The sequence below is a fragment of the Enoplosus armatus genome, chromosome 21 (genome assembly GCF_043641665.1).
Source record: "Enoplosus armatus isolate fEnoArm2 chromosome 21, fEnoArm2.hap1, whole genome shotgun sequence".
NCBI lineage: Eukaryota > Metazoa > Chordata > Actinopteri > Centrarchiformes > Enoplosidae > Enoplosus > Enoplosus armatus.
The window spans coordinates 7,413,086-7,439,941 of record NC_092200.1 but is presented as its reverse complement, the minus strand read 5'-3'; the positions used below and the strand labels follow the sequence as shown (position 1 = coordinate 7,439,941).

Here is a 26,856-nt window from a genome sequence, read left to right as displayed (position 1 = left end):
ACAGATTGTGGCGTCATTACCAAAGCACACAGGTCGTTACAATGGCGTTATACTGAAGTTGCACACGTGATTTTATTTATCTATTCTGTGGGAAATCTCCCTTATTGATTAGACCCCAGTCCTCAAGGGAAATTATGCAGATTCATTGTTTTGCTCAAGGGCACTTTCGGCACTACACACACACACACACACACACACATCAACCCACATACACTTACATACAAAGCAACCCACACATAACATTTCATATTTACAACCAAAGTAGAAATAATTCATAGTCTTTGTTGCTGGACGGAAGGACTCATTTCTACAAACAAGCAAGACCATTTTCACAAGAGAATCCATTTATTTTTCAAAACCCATATCATCATATCATTCAAAATAATAACATTAAGAAGGCAAAAAATTACATAGCATGTTTTTTTAAGGCACAGGATAGATAACAAGAAAAGTATTTAAATGCTCTTATGAACAGTTATGACTGCATGGCAAAACATGTACAAGCCTATGACACAGCGGTGTCATCTTAACAGCAAACTCCGGCAGCCCTGCTCATAAAATGCAATAACTGTTGTCTCTGCTCATATTATTCAGTTTGTTCAACTCACATTTGGTTTGAACATCAAACCCTTATTCAAGTATCCTTTATATTCATATTATACAGCACTTGTTCATAGCCCTAAAATGCCCCCCAGGTCTTTAGTATCTCAGACAATGTTCAGAACAACCAATATTGCACAAAGTCCTCTAAACACATACAGAGCAATCATTTTATTATTTGCATATGTGCATTCCATGTTTGTAATCAAGCATAAAGAATGAATAGAGGAAGAAATAATAACACTGCATGACAACAACTATTAAAGTCAATACTGCTACTTAAGCCTACTTTTGTGATTGTATCTGTTCCTTTGGTAAGAGATTTTTTCAGACGGCAAAACAGAATTAGTCAGATTTTGACAAACTGGACAGAAAACAATAACAATTTTGACAGATTTCAATGTAATTTCCCTTTAGGAAATATAATGCCATGAAAACCAACTGCAAAGTCCTGTCATTATATATTAGCAACAGAGACAAGGCAGTTAGTGTGTTTCATTACAATATGTTGCAGTATTTTCCAATTGTGATCATTTGTGAAATAATGATTGATTGAAAAGTTTGAAAAACATCTTGCATGCTGAAATAATTATTGTAAAAACTATAGAAAAATGTACATGAATACAACAAAATGATGTGCCCTTATATTAACAAGATCACTATATTACAGCAGAGAGGTGGCTTCACTATATGAGGAGGGGGTCTTGAATACTTCTTATGCCTTGAGACGACAAACCATCTTCACTCAGATCATACCTGCAAGAGAAAATGATACAAAAATATATACATTTAAGCACTAAAATAAGCTGTTTATTAACAAACCTCTCCATGCTGCACGGGGAAAAGATAAAATAGAAGTTTACCATTGTGTCCATCCTTTAGATATATCCTCCCCACTTAAATCTACCAGCACCTGCAATTTTGAACAAAAAGCAAATAAGACTGTATGGAGTGCTTGGGACAAGCTCTGCTGCTGGAGAACTCTCATAATAACAGTCACAAACAAAAACCTGCAGGAGTTACCTTTCCCAAAAGCCCTTTGTGTTTAGACAGGATGCTCCCCCCGTTCTTCACTGCTACATCCAGAGTTCTCCTGTGGAGCTCCACCATAGATACACTAAACTCAAACCTACAAACACACACATTTTATACAGATTTACCAAATAATTCCTCAAATTTAAATGCTTCATTAGTTATAAACATTAAGTATCTCTAAACCTATAAACCTTGAAGAACAGGGCACATGTGAAAAGCCCAATAGCAGCTGAACACATCTGAGTATTCATAAACACTTTTTAGATGACAAACATGGCACTGATAAGCAGTTTAAGCATGAGATAGTAATAATATCTAAACCCACGTTTGATCATAAACAGGGTTAAGGGTCCTCTTCATTGTGCCGGTCTTCCTCCTCCCCGTCCGGCTCTTGTCAGGCAGCAAATAGAGGCGGATGAAGGGGTCTGAGCTGTCTTTGGTGAAGGCTATCAAGTTACTGAGGACACACAGGACAAAATTGTTTCACTCACATGTCACCAGGCACATGTTGTTGAGGTTAATGGTGCCTATTCGTTCTTAAATGCTGGTAGCTCCACTGGAAGGATCCGCATACTGATGAATCACTACCCACAAATTACAATAAATGATAGAGACTTGGGTCAAAAAACAACGACTTTCATCTGTCGTTGTTTTTCATTCATCAGTATGCAGATCCTCTTGCTTCCAATGGAGCCACCAGCATTGACCATATATCTTTCAAAAAACGTATTAAAATTCAGTGTGTGATGGCAGTCGTGGACCTCACCGGCAGGCGTGCACCACCACAATGAGTTTGTTTCTCTGGGAGCTGTGTCGAACAGTCAGCTGGACCTCACCCAGGGGGTACTGGCTGGGGGCCGAGCCACTATAAAACAAGTATAAACAAGTCAAGTGTCTCTTCGGGAGACTGCAGCTGAATTTATATACAGCACGAGTAACCCAGGGACAGATGGACAGCTTGACAGGTAGTCAGATAAAATATTCATAAAGATACAAATTCAAAAAAAAAGATGACATTCCATCAGAGGCGACTGCAGAATTTAAATGAAGTGAAAAACAATAAGAAGAAAAAAGGAAAAAGAAATGGGAAGCAATATATCAACAGAGACAGGAACAGTAGGTGGGTAACATGTCTCATATATGCCACTTACTTCTGCAGTTGACGAAGCCTTTGCTGAAGCTCCAAGGTGGCGAAGGGCAGCGAGATATCCGAGGCCAGACTGGGCGTGGACTCCTTATGAGGCAGGTGTTTCTGGGAGCTGGACATGCAGGTGCTCAGGTTGGAGGTGCTGCGGAGAGGGCTGGCTGAGTACGGCTCGCCATCCCTTTGTTGGAGGGTGAGGGTGGAAGCGTCTATAGCAGGTGGAGGTGTGGGAGGAGGCAGCGGGGAATCTGAGGTTGACAGTCTCTGGGAGGGGGCTGTGGTTGGCTGCGGCACACTGGACTTCCTGACCTGGACGGAGGAGGGTTGGTCTGAGGATACCTGCTTCTCCAGGGACAGGATCTAGGGAAAGACAGGCTGACGTTACTAGGAATAATTAATAAGGACTACAACTAAGCGATGGTAACTCGTGTAAAATTCCTAAATTTAACTCCACAAAAATGAAGGCTTTTTAAAGGGGACTTGGTTGGGTTGTTGGTTTTACATACAACCTTAGAGTGACTTAAACGATCCTGTGATCTGTTCAAAGACTGTACGGTCAGAGTGACTCATCCTTTACTGTAAAGTGGTCTGAATACTGTTGACACTGCAGAATTTCAGGTATTTTAGAGCATGTTTATACAGCACTTTGGTCAAATATGTCTTTATGGTACGATCTATCTTTCTACAATGGTTCCAAGATGGCCGATAAGCCCAAAAAGCCATTTCCATCTTTGAGTATCCATTACGAATCTCGATATGTTGGTTGTGATCCAATACAGGAAAGCTATTTCAGAGCAGGTCAATATTTTGATACGGCTGCATTCATTTTTTTTATTTGACCAGTTATGATGATTCAATACCAGATAATGCACCTAGTTTCAGTGTCATGAAGGGCAATGCAATGTACTTGTTACAGTATCCTGTTTTTAGGCAGTAACTCTAATTACAATTAGTATTACATTTATGAAATGAGTTGGTATTACCCAGTAGCCGTTGTACAGGTGGGGTTTGTGAAGTCCAACACAACGATACAACACCCCGATTATATATCAGGGCCTAACGTTATACCCAAATACATTGCTAGCGGTGAGGATGTTGACTTTTTGCCAGGGAAATGTATTTTTAGCATCAGTCTTTACGCATTAACGCTGTATCATGCATGCAGTCGTCATGTGCCTATTCAAGACCCATTTCTTTAAATAACATTCTTGTCACAAGTCAGCTGGAAACATTAAAAGTCAGCAGGTATCAGCGTCTTCAACCAGCTAGCTTTAAAGGAGGTAACGTTAGCTTAATTAGCTAGCTAGCTACAACTGATAAAAACTGCCAGTTGTAATTTCAGCCTGCAATATTGACAGTTGTGGGCTGGAAATGAGAACCTTGCTTCTTTCTGCCTCTGTCTGAAATCGAGGATTAACTGTTTCAAGTATTTGGAAGAATTTCGAGTGATAAATCTGTCACCGTTATCACTGAAACCTGCCTACTGAAGAAACCTTGACGGGCTTGACAGCTGAGCATAGCAACAGTTACTAAGGGGGCGGGGTTTAGGATTAAACTGAGAGCATAAAGAGGGTGCTATGAATTCAATACATCATTTTCAGTTTATTGTTGACACTGCAGTACTTGCTTTGCTGCAACATTAGTTCAGATGTACTGTGCCACACTTATAATACGCCTTCTCACAATCCATTCTGTTTGAATCAGCAGATGTTGAACATCTGTTCTGGTTTCCTCAGCCTGAAATGAATAACCCTGAAATCACTAATGCATACAGGGTCAATGAGAAGTGATGCAGTCCATCTTTACCCTCAGGGCCATCTTGAGTTTGATGGTGGAGCTGGGCCCGGAGTTCTTGAGAGGAAAGCACTGAGTCAGCGTCATGTCCTCCTCCGCCAACAGGCTGCTCAAAGGCACCATCAAATTACCCAGGGTGCATTTCTGCTTGTCATCTTTTACCTGTACATTAAGAAAGAAGAAGATCTGCTTTAAGACACGTCGGCTACTTCCACCATTTGGTGCATAAAAAAATACATACAGAAAACTTTACACGAGTGGTTATGCAGCATTACCTCCACCTCGAGCTCCTGCCTCCTGGGATTGTGAACAAGGAATGAGAAACAATCTTCCCACAGAGGCTCCTTGGTCTTGTACCGGATCTTTATGGGCAGACAGGTAGTCGTTTGTTAGTTGTTAATTAAAAGACACTTAAAACAATTGATCTGGAGAAATCTGTCAATCAGTCATTAGAAAGTGTTGAATGTAGAAAAATAGAATATCACTAATAACATACTAACACTGTAGTAATGAAACAATTACCTGACAATGAGCGTATATCATTATTATTATTTTTATATTTCATGTATTGATTATTATTTGTATATTTTCATTTAATTGTTTATATCTGTTTGTATAGGAATATTATAGGAAAAGAGTAAAAACACCCTCAAATTAAAGTGCAGAACTATTTCACCTATCTTACAACTCTTCTACAAAAGGGATCTAATATAACAAACTTCCCTAAACCCATTAGATGGTTGCAGTAAACCTTCAGCATCAACAATAACTTGGTCCACCTAAGTGGTTCTTCCTCCACAATAATTTCCCTTTTGAGAAATAGCTGGTAAACACACTTAATGTCAGAGTAGCCGACACTTAAAAGTCTTATTTTATGTTTGTGTGCAACAATTTTCAGTTCGTCTCTCTCTTAATTCGACAGTCAGCGGGGAAACATTCAGTAATAGAAAGCTCCAGGGGGAGACGGTTTAAGAATGAGATGTGTTAGCTGTTAGACTTCAATATGTTTTTAAAAACACTGTTGTCCAGGTGCTTTTGCCAACTTGACATTTGTCTTCAAAGTACAAACCGATGCAGTACAAAATCTGACAATATAATAATACTTCTGGATACTTTTATGACTCACCTTACTCTCAAGTATTTTGTGTCCAACTGTCAATTGGACATAAGGGCTGGGTTCGCTGCTACTCTTCTTTGCAGACTATTAGAGAATCAGAGAGAGGGGTGTTAGCCGATTCTCCCCGCTGTGACGCACAATGCGTAAACGTCAGTGACGGACAGCATAATGACACCCAAACTCAAACGTTAGCTTCTTGAGACTCTGCATCAAGCACACAATGGCGAAAGAGTCTGCAGTTCAAAAGGGAAGGAACATAATCATATGTTTTGACAAGCAGGGCTGCAGGCAGAGAGGCTACCAAGGAGACTGCCAGGCTTTGTCTCCTCTGCTTTCTAATTTTAGCATGCTGGGTTTTGACAGCTAAGTATTATTCAGTATTCCTTACAGAATAATAATACCCTACATATCTACGAGCCAGAGGGAAAGTCTTAACTTACTTGATAACCCATCCTTTCTCTCTTGAGGATGGCGCTTAAATTTGACATCTATTTCTCACCAGCATCAGAATTAAGCTCCACATTCTACATGCAGGCTGATTAACACAATCCCACACTACAACTTGAACTGAGAAAAGTACTCAGCAAAGTGTACAGGATTTCACATTATCAATATCATATGTTTGTACTTTATTTGCCTAAAAGTGTCATTGTGTTTCTCTACACCTTAATCCTACAACACCTATTACACACGTCTGTTCAGGAAGAGGAGTCCCTGCCCTGTTAAAGTTTTTCTTTGTGTTTTTCCTTGTCTGACTCGAGGAAGGTGGATGTTTTGGATTCAAATATGTACAGTGAACAGTTAATCTCACAATTGACCAAACTCACATTTTACGAAACAAAATCTTATTTCCATGTATTTGTCATAGAGGTGACATGTCTTCAACAAGTCAATCTTGCCCTTTAATTTAGACATCAAGACAGCTTCCCAGAATATTAAAGAAAGCTGCACATTTGATAAAATATAGTCAACAAGTTTAGATCAGTTGATGAGGAAATGCTACAAAGAGATGCAGAGGCTCCGTCTGTCCCCTCACCAACAGCCAGGCCAGCCAGATAGCAGCAGCAGTCAGGATAACAAGAGTGAACTACTGGGCGCAAAACGGAAGTATTTGTACACCAGTTGCCCTGAAAGGCCAAATAAAACGGATACACAATGCTGCAGTGAGTTTGTAGCCTTTAGAAATTCCTGGAAATATTAAAGGCAAGAAAAAAAAACTCATGCTAACTGGAACCATGCAGCAGTTGATTTCTGAGTACTGTAAATGTTTGTGTAACCTGAAACTGAGCTTGGTTAGGAACGGCTATGCTGTAACACAGTATATCCCCTGCTGATGTTGTGACTGGGAAACATGGCAATCGCCGTTGTTATGGCAGCTGGTTAACAGACTTCTGCCAGCCTCTTTCCAACTGTATTTTAATGTAATGCTTTTACATTATTATTACCACATTTAGTGCCTGCTGTTTCTGGACATTTGTCAGCCAGAAATGCAGAAATGCTGGCCTGACAAGCATGATTTCCTGTTCGATTCATGGAGGTGGATATGATCTTCTTGATTGACCTTGATAAACTAACACAGGCTGGGTTGCTGAGCAGGTTTGCTGTTGAAAATCTTCAGCCCAATTCACTTCCAATGCAATACAAACGAGCACATGGACCGTTGGATAGGCAGAATGACAATTTCTCTTTTCATATGAATGCTGCAAAAGTGGCCACAGTTTCAATCAACCATAAATATTGAAGAGAAAATTGTCCTTTCCTTTAGAAATATTTGAGTGCAGTAATATTAGACTTGTTCATGCAAGATCATGAGTTAGGAAAGTTGGACAATCATGTACCATTAAAAATGAGAAGAAAGGAGTGTACAGCACAACACGGGCATAAAACAGACAATGCAATCATCCATCTTTATGCGCATCAAGACAATTCACTCTGCTTGTTTGATAATCATCACAATCACATGACGCTGGATGGTGCACTTGAGAGCACAGGTGGAGAGCAAAGATGAGACACAGGGTGTGATCTGTACATGCAATCCATTTTTCCCACATTACCTTCAGGGCCTTAAAGACTGAGACTTGCTTCAACCCGTCATAGGTGAAATCTGACAGGTTGCTCTTTAAGCCAAAAGAAGATTTGGGGGAGAAAAATCACACCCAGTTAGTAGCACGGGAGTGACTGGGTATGGTTAAGAGGCATGAGAAAAAACCCAGAAAAATGTGTTGAAATACTGTACATACATGAATGATGGGCAATAAATAAAAAGCAGCATGAGGGCTGAGGCTGTTGACACTGCAGGGAGCTAACACTGAAAACGCAGGTCAGAGTAATGAGGGTTTTCCCTTCAGGGAAGATTTGGAGGAGCTACTCTGAGACACTATATGAGTTCTTCAACAAGCTTTAACAAGCTACAGGCTCTCTGTATCTGCACAGCTACACATTAATTGGCTCAGTAATACAGGCAGAGATGATTATGAGCTCTGCCAGCAAGCTCTTTGTACTGTAGATATTTTACATTTCAGCCTTGAACTAAGCACCTGATGTAGCAGAATATGTGTCTGACTAACAAGCAGGCTGAGTCCTCTGGTTTGAAGTGTCTGCCTCATGTTAATGGTTATTGGGCACCCGGGGTAATGTTCATTAGACATTACAATAATACCGTGCAGCTAACACATGCTTTAAGATGCAGGTTTGAAGGATTCCTGTTACTGTTCAACCCACATCATCGCACACCGCTAATGCTAACACTATCAGGATGCAAACGTTCTGGGGGAGACTCACAAATATTGTTCTATACTCTGAGGTATTGCTCTCACAAAACACTAGGCCAGATGCTCTCCTCTCACTTAAGTTTCCACAGCCTAAGCTGCCTGTGAAGACGCTCTTGGGTGAAGAGGAAGGAGAGCAAAGAGAAAAAGGTGGAGTTATGAGGATTGAGATGGCTAGAAAAAGTCATTTTGTAACTGATGATAAAAAGGCATTTGGACGTTTTAAATCAAAGTGAGGGACTCCAGGTTCTTTACAGGTTACAGGTACGTTTCACCACATTTGGTGCAATGAAAGCTTTCAAACTTGTTAGAGAAACTTAAAAAATGAAAAGTAGAGGTTTTGGAGGTTCAAGGACCTCATCTGACAACAGCTAGAAATATAGATAAGACAGAACCGCTGAGCTGCAATAACTGAATGACATAAACACATATTGACCCGTTTGGAGCTGTAGGCTACATCTATAGCCAGTTGTTGTTTTTATGGCTAGGTTTGGAGTAGCTAAGACAATAATATAGCTAAATAATAAACAATCTGCCCTGGTTGTTAGATTCACCTGGAGGTCAGAGTGCAGTGAAAACCATACTACAAAGAACATGGAAAGCAAAGGGATGAAGTCACTCAAGTGTCACAAAGCATGAAACATTATGGCAACAGGAAAGTGAAGCATTGCTGCAGACTGACCAGTAATCCTTATTTCAACAAGTGTGCTACAGTGTTTTTTCTTACTAAACTGGTTCAGAGTGTTGCAAAATGTGGGGTGTGTGTGTGTGTGTGTTTTGGGTGGAGAACAAGACGCCTGCATAAGCCTAATGCTATATTTTAGCACAAGCTATAGCATCAGAACAACAGCATTACCAGCGTCAAAACAAAGTGAACATTGCAGTCTCTTACTGGCAGGTTCTTCGCTGAGTCCAGATAGACCACAAGCAGTGCTGATGACAAGCCGTCATTGGCCAGGCTTCTGTCTGCGCGCACACTTCGCAGCACCTGATTGGACCCACAGAGACAGATTAACAGTAGAAACAGTGACAGACAATGTTTCCTCTGTTAAAGCCAGAAAGTTTGTTGATTCAGTGTTGTACCTGGTCCAACTTCTCAGGGGTGGAGATCAGAGATAGCCACTCCAGTTTTAAATGGAGTTTCCCAGTTGAAGTTTCTTCCAGGTTAAACCACTGCATCAGTTTTGGAAAACAAAATGTAAAAAACTTAAGTTAAATCATCGAGTCATTGAAGGGACCAAACTATTGATTTTTGTTTCAATTATCTTGAAAATGATCTTAAAAACCTTTAGGAGCTGTGCTAACAGAGTACAGAAGGAAAAGTTTGACAATTTGGAAAACACTGCTTCCTTGTCAAGAGTTAGTTCGTGTACGGTAAATATGAAGCGACAGCCGATTAGCTTAGCTTAGCACAAAGATCTGAAACGGGCCTGGCTCTGTTCAAAGTTAGCGCAGTCTGTCTACTCACACCCATAAAGCTCACTAATTAACATGAAACCGAAGTGTAAAAACAACACTTGTGATTTATGGCTGGGTGCAGTGACTTCCTTAAGTCTTGTCGTTACTGTGTGGTGATGTAACGTGTTAACTAGTGAGCTTTAGAGGTGCTGGTAGGTGCATTTTGTTACCTTTGGACACAGCCAGGCTAGCTGTTTCCCCCCGTTTCCTGTTTTTATGGTAAGCTAAGCTAACCGGCTGCTGGTGTTAGCCTCATATTTACTATACAGACATGAGAGATGAATCAACTTTCTCATTTAACTCTCGGCAAGAAAGCAGGTTAGCGTCTTTTTCTAAAATGTCGAACTATTCCTTCAAGTCGTGCAACTCTAATTCTAATTACATGAGTACTTTTATTTGGCCAAAGAAATTGTTTTACCTCATCAACTTTCTGTTCTTTGTGCAGCTCAGTCATATCGATCATCAGGCTGGGTAACGATGAAAAAGATCGCAAACAGTAAGCAGAGAAATCACAGCAATTAATCTGAACAGAGGGGGTCCAGTTATCGATCTACTGCTTTGTGTTGTCAGCGCTGGGTGTAGTGTTACAGCCTTTGGGCAAAATCAATTGGCTTTGCCCTTGGGCTTGGAACTGTGGGGTGACATCTCTTCTTCTTTACTTTAACTGATGTCTACTAGCACAGATACTTTCATCACGTCTCCCCCTCTGATTTCAACATTGTGTTTAGGACCCAATATACAATGCCATACCAGATCCTTAACTTGTCTATATACAGCTGGCTGATTGCAACAAAACTTGTTTTTACATACCAGTCACATTGCTGAGGCGCAACAAACTGTGTTTCTTATGAAGTATGTGTGATAAGATCAGAGCTGGGCAGGAAATGAGAGAAACTCACCTTCCCAGGAAATCATCTTTGTCCGGATCCTCGTCAAACAGCTCAATCTCAAGGTGTTGACCTGAGTGCTCGTACACCAGCGCCTGATGAGGACGAGGACATATTGATGCTTGTTCAAGCAGACATGTCCAATCAATAGACAGATTACCTACACTGAATGGTTCATTTTCATTGTTAACACATGATAGTGTTACTCAAACTGCACTGTTCCAAGAGACATCCCAAACTTGTCACCTCGTAAACTTCGTTCCACTTGGGATGGAGGCTCTCCTTGACCGTCTTACTCTGGAACAGCTGGTTGCCGATCTGCAGGACGCCGTACGGGTCAGACTTGCCCTTGATCAGCCCTCCCAGAAATTTATCCTTCCCTTCCAGATCCTGAGCCTCGAGGAAGTGAATCCTCAGGACTCCCTGTAGAGGCATGCAGAGCACAGCGTTAAGGGGAGCAACTCTGAAATAGCAGCCTCTGACACTTCGAGGCCACAATGGAGTCAGAGTTGATAGGATGCGACATTACCTACTGGGTATCATGAGGCAATGCAAGACCCAACTGTGGCTTATCATTACTGGAGTTAGGTAGTGACAAAATATTTTAATGGTGTTATTTATTATTTACATCTTATTAATATATGTATATATCTATAGTGTCCATTCCACTTAGCCAACAATTAACAATTATTTTCAATGTCAATTAATCTGTTAAGCAATTGACTGTTTAATCTGTGAAATGTCAGAAATATTAATAGTAAATTGTACAAAAAATGCACATCACAAGGTGACATTTTTAAATACTTTGTTTTGTTCGATCAGCAGTCTAAAACTCAGTCATTCTATGTATTTTTACTAAATAATATACAACAGAGAAAAGCAGCACATTTGCCATTGTTGTTTGATAATTAACTCAAAGGATTAACAGATAATCAAAATAGTTTTTGACTTTCTATCCAATTTTTCAATCCACTAATGAATTGATCGAAGTCTGATTGGCAGAATTACTAGAAAAGAGCGCAGATGCATACAATAATTACAGCCTAAAATATGACAAAATATTGTCATAATCCAAAAACAAAAACGCTGCTTGCATTGAAATACAATGAAGTGTTTATCTTGTTGCCATGGATACAGGACAACAAAGCCTTGACATGTTTTTTAGCTGCTGTGGCTGTTTTCGTTTCATTCTGTTTTAATGCTGGGAGTTACCTACAAAACCCTGATAAGCACTTTCTTGTATTACGTAAAGAATCATAAAAGACATCAGACTGACCCCTTGAGATCTCACTATCAAAGACTTTCAGCTACTAACCATGAATTCCCTCAAGAGGCAGTCAGCTTATGTGCTAACCCAAACAGAAGAGACATATTAAACCACCTCATGTTTAATTTAATTAAACTGCATTAGCACCTTTGGCATGGGGAAGCGCAGCTTGGCCAGTTCCACATCACCGACCAGTGGGATGGTGATACGGTTGGGTAAAACCAGATAACTATAGATAATGTCTTGAATCAGACTGTTGGAGAAGCCACTGTGAGGACAGGAGGGGGGGGGGGGGGGGGTTGAGAGAAGGGAGGAGAGGAAGATAAACAGAATGAAGAACGAAGCAATGAATTATTTAAAAGACAGTAAGGGTGCCCTTGGGTTATAAATATTCTCCTTTAATCTCAGTTTAGTACAGTACATTTCTGCCTCACATGTGAGAAGATAGTAGGAAAATTGGAGTCAGTTCAAGCATGTTGGTGCTGCTAGCCAACAAACCTCTGAATGTCTATCTGATCCAGTAATGATTCAACACTTCGTGACAACAACAATGACAGTGAGGGTAGAGAATGGCATTACCGTCAGGCTTTGCTTTATTCATTTAGCTGCCATGGCACAGCTGGAAAATTGCAATCGCGGCCAGAAAAAATTTAATTACAATGAAAATTCATCATCCGGTGTTATTGCTCAGCCTGTCCCTGGAAGAAAAACAGTTGTGATTACAACACAGCTGTCCATATATCATGATGTGGATGTCTTAATCAAAGATGTTCATAAACTGCCTGAGATACCAACAGGAAGTGGTCCTCAAACTCTGGAGAGATCCCAGGACCCTGAAAACAAACCGACTAAGTCTACAAAATGGGCCACAGGAGACACTTCAGTGCCATCATGTCAGACACAACAACATGGTCAGTTGACAAGTGGCCTAATAAAATCTGACATTTACTAATACACAGGACCTGATGTACCTATCCCATGTGCTTTCCAGCTGTCCACCAGTGTAGCGACTAGCAGCATCTATGTGACAGCCTGTATGTAACTGGTGTTATAAATTCAGGGAACTCCTTTCTGTTGTACCACACAAAAATGATTCAGCCACAGTTTGTTTGTAGATACTTCATTTTCCTGATGCCCTTTATATTGCCAAAACATTAAGTGCAGTATCTAAATGTTTTCGTTAGGTTTCATGTAAAGTCTGTGTCAACAGCATAAAATTAAGGTTTTACAAATGTATCTGTTACACAGTAAAAACCATCAACCTCCAAACCCTTTTTTCTCAACTTCACTCTTTCTCTAGTTACTGCTCTCTGCCTTTGTAAGGCTATGTAGGAATTTATACCTATGATTATCAGGCTCCCAACTGCTCTATAACATCTGCTAATTTCCTCTCTGTTGTCAGCTCCAATAGCAAACGGGTCAGAGCACACCTGACCCTAACGTACGCCAGCAAGCACAGGCTAACGGCTAACTGATCCATCAGGCTGAAAGCAGCTCAGAGAACAGGAAGTCCATCAGAAAACAGTGAGCTGAATTATGTCGAACTTTCTAAATGTCAAACCACTCAGATGTCAGCAATTTACAATTAGCCAGCAGATATTTGACATTTCAGGGCAAGCAGTGGTGGAGTTTGCTGAAATTTCATGTAGGTTCAAGATAATACAGTCAAGGTTGTGAATCAGTTCCAATAGAAGGGATTTACAATCTGTGACTGTAGTGGGTAAATCATGAACTTTAGACAGGTGAGAGTCATTTCTACAGACAAGTGATAATTTCTGAGGCTCCTTTAGGACTGTCCAAAAACCAGAAAAAGTGAACTTCCTTGCATGTTGTACCAATTTCGCTCTCTCCCCCATTTCCTGTCTGCCTCTTCACTGTTGCTGTCTAGTAAAGGTGTGAAATGCCAAAACAAATCTTCCTTTAGTGCTGAAGCACACAGGTACCAACTGCTCTGACAAAAACTCCAATGAAATAAACTCAATTAAGCCGTCTATTTGTCTGGAGTCAGGAGAAACATTCATTTGATCAATCCTCAGCTTATCTTCCAATGAAGCGGCAGGCTACAGCTCCTCTCAGTGAGCCGATTAGACACATTATGATTCTCCAGTTGGGGACTGATCAGAGCCGGAGCTTTTCTCCAGCTGAGCGCTGAGGATGTAAAGGGACTCTGCTGCATCAGCACTTATTGCTGAATTTTTTGTTGCTCCCTTGGCGTAAACACTGGATCACCCCCACGTTGCTGCTTGTGTGTGTGTGTGTTTGTGCACGCACAGCAACAAAAGTGAGACAGTTTATTCATTCATTTCAGGACAACAGTGCTGACTGCAGACACGCACACTCATATTTTATGATATACAATATGTACAGTGGTGTGTTTTACACACTTTTGAGCCACAAAGACAAAACGTATACCATCCTTTGACAGACAGTAATGCTTTTAGCCTTGACAGTCCACAACTTCAGCCCAAACTGAAATATCTCAACAGCTATTAGATGTATTGCCATGAAATTCTGTACAGACATTCATGGTCCCAGTTTTCACTTATCCAGTAAAATATCTCAACTAACTACTGGACGGATTGGCACAAAACTTTCTACAGACGTAGTTCACAGTTCACAGAGGATGAATTCTAATGACTTTGGTGATCCCCTGTCTTTTCATCTAGCACCACCACAAGGTTCTCAATTGTGGTTTTGAGTGAAACAACTCAACAACTATTGGATGGATTACAAAGAAATTCAGAAACATTCATGTTCCCCTCAGGATGAAGCTGATTTGGCGATCCTCTGACATTTCCTCTAGTGCCACCATCAGGTCAAACTTTTACTTTTCCAACACTTTGGTTTATGACCAAATACTAGCAAAACTAATGACATTGCCATCAGCCTCAGTTGTACTTTGTGTTCAGTGCGAATTATCAAATGTTAGCATGCTAACACGCTAACATTATACCTGCTGAACATCAGCATGTTAGCACTGTGAGCATGCGAGCATTAGCATTCTGCTCAAAGCACTGCTGTAGCTGTAGACTTAGTCTTGTTTTGATACAGATTCTGAAACCACCTCAACGGCAATGACAGATCACAACATGTAAACAACATTTGTTGCATAATAATAATGACAGGGTTTGAGAGAGACACACTGGGCAAGCCCTCAAGTAGGCAGCTGATGCTGTCTGTCTGTCTGTCTGCTGCTGCATTCATGGAACTCTGTCACTGCAGCTACGATTTCACCATCTGGGCCTCTCCTAACCCCTCTTTTTCTGCACGTGACCCCACTTCCTCCACAACCAGCACACACACAGCAAGGCCCACAAACACACACATATATTGCATTGCACAAGCTACATGGATCAATTTCAGCCCCACAGAGGACTTAACAGAAGAGCTGACGGAGGCCGAGATGCTGAGCGCTGCCTGTGCCAACATGTCTGTCCACATCAGCAGGGTATAAGACGAGCAGCTGTAATCCCAGAAAATCACATGCAGCATCCATACATGTGTCACTTTATTTGGGGTGTAAATAATGTGCGAACTACTCAAGTCAGCGGCGAGTAATTGTGTTGAGCTGTTAGCAACTCTTAATCGACTCTCATTTACTCTCTGCTCAGCCCAATCAACTACCTGAGGGGAAAAGACACTTAATATAAGCAAGACAAAAGGAAACAGGCTACAAACAGCACATTTCCTGATCTGACCTGTTTTAGCCCAGTTCGATCATTAAACTATTATCTCAACCTAGTTATTCACAGTAATGTGTACATGTACAAGTACATCATACTTGAGCTCAGTGTTTGCTTTAGAGTAACAAGGACAAGGACACCCGAGGCATCCAGCAGGTAAAAAAAAAAAAGCAGAAAGTACTTTCAGCATATTTGGTGGAATTTATCTTGTCAGACACTGGGAAAGACAGGATCCAGTAAAAATACACCCATAAAGTCCAGTAAAAGTACCCCCTATGTATTTTCAGATCATTGTTCTTTGAAACTTGACAATCTGGACTCCAATGTCATTGATAATTGAACCTTATGTTAAATAAAAAAATGTATTTCCTGGTAGCAGTTACACAGCGCTATATAAGTGATTAATGGCATGAAGGAAAGTAGGCATGTGTCTAGTGTCCTGAAGCCAAACACTGCAAACCTCCTACTTGTTCTAAATATTAAGTTTCATTTCCTTTTCTCTCACAGACGCCAACGAAGACAGTTCTTCATAAGCAAGAAAAGCTTGTTTGAGCTGATTTACCTGAGCCCAGGAATGTCAAGTATATTGGTGAGGCCAGTCCAGTTTATGTCCAGAAGCTAAGAGAAGAAAAAAAGGAGAGGAGAACATACAAGTTGATCGAGATGAAAGAGTAGAAAGTGGGAATTAAATGTATCTAACACTTAACACTAAAAAGTAGTGAAGGCTCTGTCCCGAACGCATTTTTCTATTATGATGTGAGTCAAATAAACAAGTCAAAAGTGAGTATTTTGTTCTCTTTGACCTGGAAATTTGAGACATGCTACCTTTTCCTACATTTTTCTCATTGTTGAAGCGTAACCTCCTTTTTCAAAACACTTAACTTTCTGCCCCATGTGCTACATTTACCACTTGGCTTTTTATTTCCTGGCCAACAAACGCTGCTGATTAATAACAGTAGAGACAAAGAGTCCCACACAAGCTGCAGCATAAGAATATAAATCAAAAGTTATGTGGATAAGTTGCTACTGTTTTGGTCCATTTTGAAAACAAACCACTGCTTCACCAATTACATTGTTGGCGTATTAATTATTTAAGACAAATGTGCGTTATTTGTTATTCTGGCTGGTGGTTATCTCACCACACACCAGTTTGGCAATGGAACGTAAATAAAATATAAAACAACAACCTTTTATGGTCACGTTTATTTTTACCTTTTTATGTTTACCTTCTAAGTGTTTGAATGGACGCTGTGTGCACAATTAGCTACAGTTAATGAGTCACAACCAGAGGACAGAAAGCACAGAAATTAATGCAAAAACACCTGCTTACTAAAATATTTATTAAAGCAGCAGCAGCCCTCTGGGGTCTCATTACTTCTCAGGGTATAATGAGGACAGATACAATGTACAAAACAGGTTTTAAAAAGTATTCTGGAGTCAAAAACGGACACAAAACCAAGCAATGTCCACTCACTTTCTGGTAAAACTGGCAGGAGCTATGTCAAAGTAAATCGAAAAGATCGCAGATCAGCTGAGAGCTGAAATACAGGCAGCTCCTGCTTCTCAGTGAGCTTTGATCTGTTCCTGCCTTTCGAGCTGAAGGTGCTGTGTTTTCTTAATGAGCCTTTCCCACCCTACTTCTCTGCCCAAGTTGCTTACGCTGCAGCAGATGCACTGAGCGCTGCAGGAAAGGGGGGAGCACTGCAGCGCTCTAAATGATGTGGCGAGGGTGTCTGAGTGGACGCACTGCTGCCTGCATGTCACTTCTACGGAGCCGTCAAACGACTCCTGATATATTTGAGTAACAAGGATGTAGCGAAAAAGCAGCACTATCTTCTAACTGCAAACATAGAGGTCTGTGATCAAGTCAGAAATAAGTGGTCACTAAATCAATTGGTCAATCGAAAAAAAATAACAGACGACAGATGTCCTGCACTGCTGGACTCTGCTCATAAATCCTTATTTAAAGTGTAAGACTGTTCAGCTGAGCCTGAGCAATGAAATCTCTTCAGAGGTCTCACAGCAGAATGTGTTGCATCTTTTTATTTACACTACAACGAGTCACATTAGTGCGATCACACAGCCCCGCCGTGACCGAGACCTCTTATGGTCTGGAAATGTTTCTATTTGATTTGGCACCCAGGATCAGGCCTTGTACGGCACGCTGAAAGACGGACGATGAGTTATTTGGATTCCAGGATACACGATGGCGAGATTCTTTTGCCCAGAGGAATTCTCTTTTGCAATCTACTTTGTCTCTCTCGCCCAGTTTACCAATGTAATGTTCCTCATCTAGAAGCAGGAAGAAGATTGAGATGCATGAGTGTGTGTTTGTTTATGTGTGTTTACATGTGGGACTGCACCACAATTTACTGACTAGAGCTGCTGCCTTCTCCCTTCAGCCTCCTACAGTAATATCTCCACCTTGAGTTTTCGCTGAGTGCCCCTGGGTAGAGAAATATGCCAAAGTAGGGCTGGCTTGATCTGCGGCTATTTAAAGCTCTGCTATAGTTCCACTGGGTCCACCCATTTGGTAGAAATCGGTCAAACATTTTTAAGCTGCGCAGAAGCGGCTCTGCACAGAGGTTGAACAGGGAGATTGATGGAATGTGCACTGGAAAATATTAGATATGCAATTCAATTCAGTTCAATTTTATTTATATGGCACCAAATCATAACAGAAGGTATCGCTGGCCACTATTCATAGCAGGTCTAGATCGTACTCTTTATAATATTGTGAAATGCAAATCATTAAAGTGATGTTGCGATGAGTGTTTAAGCTGCAAGAGAATAAACAATGTCGATAGCAATGCCAGAGAAGGAAAACAAACTGACACTAAACTGGAAGTTAGTGCTGTGAAATGAAAGAAACACATTGTACTGTGATTCAGCTGTGATTTAACTTATGAAGTTAACATTTAAAACCAATTTACGTCCCCTATTTCTGCCTGAAAGAGCCAAACAGAGGAGCAAAGCAGGAAACCAATTGCAATTTGTTTTATGGGGTGCAATATTATAAAATTTAGTGTGAATATAAAAATACACGGAGAACCAAACTGGGGTCTAAAAGATCTTCAGGTCATTTTGTGAAATCTACAGAAATGGCCAACCTTGGCAAACAATAGTGAATAAAGAGAACAGAAAGAAAGTGTAAAACTTCCCATTATTTTCAAATGCTGCGTAAAATAGCAACATAACACTGAGTTTGTAATGTGTTACACTGCTGCACCATCTCTTTAGAAGACAGTTTAATAGCCTCTACTCGGATCATATTGCATTTATTCAGACTGCGGTGTCATTATAACTTCCACTGCTGCCCTATTAAACAGGTCTAATTGAATTAACTCGTGTCATATTATCAGCGTCTGCACTTACTGGCTTCTTCAGGAAGAACACTGACAGAGCACCAACAAGAGGCATATCACCCAGCAACGGCTCCATCACCACTCTCAACACGCCGTGGATCTATGGAAACACAAGAGGAAGACTTTGACATACACACACACACAAAGGGAAAGCTAAAGGGAACTCACCCCCTGCTGGCCCTTGACCTTCCACAGCAGCACAGCCGTTAGCTGTAGCACATGACAGGTTGGAAACTCGATCCCAGCCTGACTTCACACCTGCCCCGTGTCATCCTCCACCTTCTCCATAACATATTATGACAATTATGAGGATTATGGTATTGGAAGCACTTTACATGTGTCATGTGGACGCCACACAGCTGCTCTAATCCACACCAGGGAACAAAGGATGTTTAAATTCTATCACCAATATATTTGTTTTTCAGGATGGATAGTAAAATCTTGTCCGAGTAGAATAGCCTCTGAAACAGCAATTAAGCCAGAGAACCTAATACTAATAAAGCACCAGTGAAACCAATACCAATAACGCTCTTGAAACCAATACTCATTTAGTGTTTGCATGCAGCTCTTTGAAGTAAATGTCATCACATTCATTTTAAGACTTCACGTTATTTCTGTGACCGAGGACAGTTCAATTTGAGACGTTATTTCCTGAAACTAAAAACTGGGAAACTAATCCTTCTCTTTGTCATCTGTGAGATTAAATCCACTCCTTAGAAAATGACACAGTCAGCAAGCTGCCAAACCAAAATTAAGTTTTTATCCTTAAATTTATAAGAGGTGTGAACAAAAATCGAAACCTCATTTCAAGTGCAAGAATTCACACAAAAATCGTAAAAAAAAATCTGTTCCCTCATCATTTCTGTAGTTTATAGCTTTAAGAAATGGTACACATTTATTTCACTTATCTGTCTTAAGGAAACTCACTCAAAAGGCAATTTCCAGATAAATTATTCATTTATAAAAGAAAAATGACTGCAATTTGAAATCAGAAAATGTAATTTATTTGTAGGCTTAACTGGCTTTTTATGGGCAGTAGCTGTGGTGGGGAGTGGACCTCCATCATAGTAGTGAGACCACACGATAGGCTGATATTAAATAAATAATAAAAGACCCAATATCAGCCAGCGTTTAACCCCAAACCCCACAAAGCCATCAGTAATCACAGTGTTATCATGGAGTCAAACGCACCTGCTCTATGTAACGTAACCCAGCTCGAGGAGTGATGGGGACTAATGATAATGAGCTGGGGGGGTATGTAGGTCTGACCGAGTTACATAATGGGGGCAGCGAACAACACATGTCTCCCAGGGACAGACCGAACAGCACTCGGTCTCCAAGGAGCCACACTGATTGTTTTCTTTCTGCCTGCTATGCTCCACTGCAGCAACACAGAAAAGTGCCAAGGACACAAAACACACACACGCTGACGCAAATTATGAGGTTACATATTTTCATCATTTATATGTATTATTTATCTAAAAGTATGTTTATTACATACATTTAATAGAGGAGGGGCTCAGTCCAGTAAGATAATTACAATCTTTTACAGTAATTCAAAGTTACTTATACAGTAAAACCTTTCTATAATGATATTTTTATAGTCTCCTTTTGTTTTCTCTTTAGCCACTCTGTTGTATTCGATTATCTTTATAGTTCTGCAGAGAAGTAGTTCACAACTCCAGACCCACCCAAGGGGTCTTATAATAAATCTAAGGGGTTACAGGACAATAAATAGGATAGGAAAGAAGAAAAGAAAATGTCTGCAGTACAAAACTAGGTTCATTTTTTTTTCAGATTTGTCTGTATTATATTTTTTCTTCGGAAATACTGGATAGTTTTACCTCTTAAACAACATTAAAATCAAACAAACTCAGAGGAGAATTTGACTCTTTGGTGGAACTTTTCACAACATTTAGACATATGCAGGAATGAGTTTCAAGTAGGCATTGCTGTAGAGAATTTCATAATCTAATTATTACATGACTAAATACAGTCTCATCAGTAAACACATGTCATTTGTGCTTACCACAAGCTTTACATATGCAGACATTTAATCGACGTCACTGCACAGAAATAATAAGAAATGTTCTAGTGGAAGTAAAAAAGCCTTCAGCATTCCTGGTATTATATGCTGTTGCTGTTCATCCAATACTGAAAAGGCCTCTCCAATTGAGCCGACAGGACCGACCTTTACCTGAAGGCACTGTGTCGCTTCATGTTGATTTTCTCACAACAAGCTGTAGAGGCCGAGACTCAAGCCAAAAAGAAAGCACCTCTGAGGGGATGTGAAACAAATCGGACAAAAAGGAATCTCCTTACCTGGATGCTCTTAATGCCGGCTTTGCAGTAGTAGCGTTTGATGTCTACATCAATCTCTGTGTTGCCAACATAGCTGAGTGACAAAAACACAAAACATGTCTGATAAAATATCCTGTACCAGGGTTCCCTCACTTTTTTATCAAGTTTAAAAGGACTTTCTTGTTTGATCAGATAAGGCTTGACGTTGATTAAATTTAGACATCAGGGTGACTCCATGTATTATTCATTATCTTTATGGAGTTGTTTTTAAACCCTTGTTGTATAAACATAAACACAAACAAAAGATGTGACATGATATTAGTCATTGAGCTCATTGAGTCATATTTAGCATTTCTAAATTCTGTTGTTTCCCAGATCTTTAAAGTTATAATCCTTAAGATTTTATTAAATCAATGCCCGGATTTTGTCAGTGGCCGAGTTGCATTGTGTAGGCGTCCAGTTTTGACAAGGAAAAAGAATACATGGAATAAAAAAGACAGCAGCTTTGCTGCATCAATTTTGATCATCTTTTTTAAAAACTGTCTTACAATTGGCGGAGTACTCTTTTAAGAATTTCTGAGGTCTATGGAAACCATCTTACACAACAATCAGAGAGAAGCTGCATTGACAAACCGCTAATGATTTAAACAGGGATCTGGTGGGCTCACCTGATCTGCAGGTCCATGATGATCTGTCGCTTATCCACATTTTCTGTATAAACCTTGACCCCGTTGACCCTCAGGGGCTACACCGCAAAAGAGGGAAACATAATGGCCACTGCACCACTCCAGTCCATCAACACTACACCAACACCTATACCCCTCCCAAACCCCCACGTGGTTAACACAAGGTCGACCCCTCTAATGACCCCACATGGAAAGTATTTATGAAACAAGCACATATGTCAGCGACGTGCATGTATGTTCACGTTCAAGCTCCCACACACCCTCGCCAGCTGTCCCAACGGCACCTGCTGCCAGTAGTCTGTTTTGTCACTGCTGACACAACACATGATCAGACTCAGGACCATGCAGGAACACTAAGAGCTGCTCACTTTGTCTCCTATGTCGATCTTGCTGAAGCAGAAGGTGCTGAGGTGGGCGTTGGACTCCTTCACTGCCGGCTCGATCGTCTCATGGAACAGCTTCTCCACAAACTGGCAGATGTACGGCCACATCTGTTTCACCGTCTGAGGGGATACAGGAAGAGACTGAACTTAGTACTAGTAGAGACTTGATGGGACAAACTGAAAAATGTTGCCCTTTTCCATCATGTAATTATTCTAAAAGGCATGTACATGCCGTTAGACTTCACCTTCTTTGGTCTATTTTTGCTACCTCATGCAGGTACATCTCTCACTGAATGGTATAGTTACTTTAAAATATTCAAAATGTAGTTCTATTTAAGTTGAATCTTGTCAGACTCAAACACATCAAGCAGGGACAGCAACGAATAAAATTTTGATGTCAGCGCCTAGATCATTTTAATGTGTACTCATGAGTGCTTTAAAATGTACATCCAGGTTGTTGCCATGGGGATTCACAAGGGTTAATGCATTTTGCAGCGCTGCATGTTAAGTCAGATGTGCTGCAGGGTACATTGTGGCAACATTCACAGACCCAGTGGGAAGAGGAGAGAGCAGAAGAGCGACAGACATCCCATTTACTCCAGTTTATAAAAAGCAAAAAAAGGGAGGGCTTCACTCAAGCAAACTAATTCAAGAGACAGCCGCTCGATTCTTTACCTTGTTTAGCCACTCCACTCGCTCTACGTCTGGGAAGTGGACCTACAATGGAGAAAACAGAGAAGATAATATCTAGTCTATAGTCTGTGTGGGTTCCAATAAGGATGATATTCCAAACAACAATTTCAAAGGCAAGAATTCCAGTTCAAACTGTTTCAAATTGCTGTTGTATTTAGTTTTGTTCACCTTTCCAAAGCCCAATGTCAAATTCTATTTAGGAAAATCTTTCGAGTTGTGATTAAGCATTAAGCTTGAGGATGGCACGTCTCTTGGGCATTCAAACTATAAACAAATCTGGAATTATACATTGCTACAGCAGTACAACAGTTTCCTTACAACATTATTACAACAACAATTCACAGAAGAGAGAGCAGAGTGTGTTTCTGCTGGGTTTGGATGCGTGAGACTATACGTTGCAGGAGCTCTTTGATATGGAGTGGTTGCTTGATGAAAAAGAAGATGAAAAAGACGTTTTAAAACACTCTTAAAGCAATGGTGGATTTCAATTTCCACCTGAAGAATGCATCGATTGTATGACCTTTCTTTTATCATCATCTTTTGTGTGTTAGGTCTAATAAGATACCTGACATGAGTGCAAACCTACTCTTTTCTTCACGTACTGAGCATGGGCAAAGTGCATGTATACCATATTTGTCCAATGCTATTGAATTTACAGGTAAATTGGAAAATATAGATTATGATGACCTAAATACTGTGCTTTTGTTATTTATTTTGTTACTGAATTTCAAAATAAATCAAATACCAATCAAATTTCATAGCACTTTCTCTTGCTCTTAGTCTCAACCGGACAGACCTCCACAGACCTCCACAGACCTCCACAGAGCTCCATGCTACAACTGACCTGTGAGTCCCAGCTGCAGTTTGACTAATCTTCTTGAACGACCAAAGTAAATAGAGCATTGATTTATTGATTTAACATGAGGGAACGGAAATGCCTGGAATGAAGTCGATACTGAGCACAAAGGAGTGCAGCGATACACACAGCACCTTAATAAATAACACAACAGCCTCTCCATCACACTGAATTGAAGGCGTTTATTCCCTAATATCAACATTAAGATGAAGTGACGCATCTGGCTGGAGTGCTGGTGAGATATGACATGCAGCGCGACAGCTACTATTCCTCGTGGAGGCAGCAAAAGCGCTTATCAAGCATTTATGTCAAAGTGTGGATGACAAGAGCAGGAGGACGGGGAACAGAAAGTTCCAGTTAAAATGACAGATTCAGGCCTATTGTTCAATCTCTGTTAAGCCCTGAAAGGTGCAATGATTTCCTGTGATGGTCATGCACAGACGCACCCGGTGTGACCACAGTTACATGTAGTGTTTTACTTGCAGTTTCTTTAATCAACCACAGACTTTAGGCAGTGGCTGCTGAGGCCATTCAATAATACCTTTTTCCTCTAAGTGGGATGTTGTTGCTCTACCCCATCCGGCTCCTCCACCCCCATCTAATAGCCCCAATGCCTCCTCAGCCATGTGTCAGCGGAATACACTTTTTGCTGTTCTCTAAACATGAGGCTGCACTGAACATCACAAACCAGTTGAGCGGTGACTCTGGGATGAGTCCATTATGCAAAGTGTTGGATTTATAATTTGATATGTTAAGCAGCTCAGACTTAAGCGTCAATTTAATTTTCAGTTCATTGGAACAGTACGTTGTGCTTTGATAGCACTCGATTAAATGCAATCTAAACTGTTTCTTTTGTGATTTCCAAACTGGACTCCTGAGATCATCTAGGGTCCCAGAAAAAGGTTTTAATGAAAAGACATCTCTTAATTTCACTCCAATTTCCTCTACAGAAGACCCACAGTTCACTAATAAATATGAAGGCACTTCTACAGTCAGTTTATCTCTGTCCACTGAGTTAATAAGGAAGAGAATATGGAATTTAAATTACCAATACATAAACATTGTACAACCTTTGTTAGGGAAAGTAAGTGCATTCATTTACGATAACACCATAAAAAAGAAGCCAAGACATTTACTTTCCCCTTGATGCTATAATCCGGCTCCCTCCAGACAGCAGTTAACAACATGGATTACATGGTGTCTTACAAACCTCTTTCGAAGGCACTACTACATAACATACTGCAATGTGACAAACTCCCCAGAACCTAAGATATTCATTTTGCATGCAGTTCATCTTCGAATATATATATATATATATATATATATAAAATATAATTTATCCTTGTGTTATTATCTGAGTTGTATTTTGTGTTTGGGTACCTCTTAATTGAAAGCCTACGTTATCTTTGAAGAGATGTCAGGAGATTCCCAACAAAACCCCTAACACTAAACTGTTAACCCTGACAAGTACAACTCAAAGAAACACAGTGTTATCTCACACCCTAACAAGTGTTGCAGTAGTGGAGTGAGTTACTGCAAGAGAGATAGCAGTCTGGATCCCAAAATAACAGGGACCCTGTGGGCATGTATCCTTTCCAGCGTGGTGTCTGGTTTACCATTGTACCCTGCTGTATTTAGACTGGGAGTCATGTCACTGCTGGGGGGACAGCTGCTCCATCACAGCTTTACAGCTCAACTCCTCCTGCTCTTGTCAGCTGATAGTTTTTTCCTGGAAACTCAAAAATATTGATCACAGAAATACCACATGCTCTCCAGAGAAGCAGCTCAGCAAAGACAAACGACTGTGGACATTATTTCATCTACTGAGTGTCTTACCCATGGTGGTAAATCAGAGGTCGTCAGATTCTGCTTGACACTTCTCTCCTCTTGCTCAAAGAAAGCCAGAGCTCGGCTCAGTCGGCTGTGTTTCCCTCCTGTGTTTCTCCTCCAGCAGAAAAAGATAACAAGTCCAATCAACAGCCAGCTGAAACTGAACTCAAAATAGCCCAGTGCGTAAATCGGGAAAATGAGAACAAACGTTTTAGCAACGTGGACCCAGGTCTGAGTCAGCTCGTTGGTCGAGGACACCGGGGTATCATCGGGTATGTTCCCCGCTGAGGGATGCGGAAAGTTGGGCTGAACGGGGCTCGGAGCTGCGTGTCCATTCTCCTTAGGTAAAGCGGGGCTCGCATTGTGTGAATGGGCTCCTCGTACATCTGTCATGCTGTGTCTAGGCATGTCTCTGTGCTCCGCAGTCCGTCTTCAAACTGTTAAAATGCGGATATGGTTGGGTGACACGGTGCCCATGTGCGAAGTGCTTCCTTTGGAGAGCCTGTTCTCACGTTGGCTCACCTGCACACCAGCCCATCGCCTTCCGAGGAATCGTTGGCATTGACCACGTTAGTTTCCGCAACGACTAAAAGCTTGGGAATACATTCCCTTGGGTATGATCCAGTCCAGTCCACAGCTCTACTCGCTCTGCCTCTACACGGGTTGGAAATGATCGTTCCCAAATACGCACAGGGATCCTGCATCGTGCACTCCCAGTGGTGTGACAAAATACCGCCATCTGGTTTTCACTAACGGTAAACACAGCTGAGTAATTATCAATACTTAAATAACGTCAAAGTACATGAGAAATAGTTAATCTTAAGATATATATAATAAAACAAACACATAGAAGTGGTTGTATTTAAAACAAATAAGTATCTTACTACTTAGCTTGCTTGCTATCAAATGCCAGAGCAATCAAGATAGGAACGGGTGTATAATGACGAGCACAGAGACATCGATCAACGGATGAGTTTTGTTCAAAACAA

The 26,856-nt window shown here is 40.7% G+C and overlaps 1 protein-coding gene across 1 annotated transcript; it reads right to left on the bottom strand.

The window, feature by feature from the left end:
- Positions 1-1,232: 1,232 nt before the first annotated feature.
- esyt2b (extended synaptotagmin-like protein 2b) lies at positions 1,233-26,275 on the bottom strand. The gene is made up of 23 exons (XM_070928024.1): positions 25,874-26,275; positions 23,164-23,205; positions 22,474-22,608; positions 22,088-22,164; positions 21,441-21,513; positions 19,129-19,218; positions 16,316-16,371; positions 12,218-12,338; positions 11,050-11,226; positions 10,816-10,898; positions 10,335-10,383; positions 9,542-9,631; positions 9,351-9,446; positions 8,472-8,573; positions 5,700-5,774; positions 4,849-4,935; positions 4,586-4,735; positions 2,787-3,139; positions 2,402-2,500; positions 1,961-2,092; positions 1,624-1,729; positions 1,464-1,513; positions 1,233-1,356 (listed from the first exon to the last, which is right to left on the bottom strand). Exons 1-23 carry the CDS (start codon positions 26,273-26,275, stop codon positions 1,287-1,289), a joined length of 2,715 nt encoding a protein of 904 aa, XP_070784125.1. The 3' UTR covers positions 1,233-1,286.
- Between the last annotated feature and the right edge of the window lie 581 nt (positions 26,276-26,856).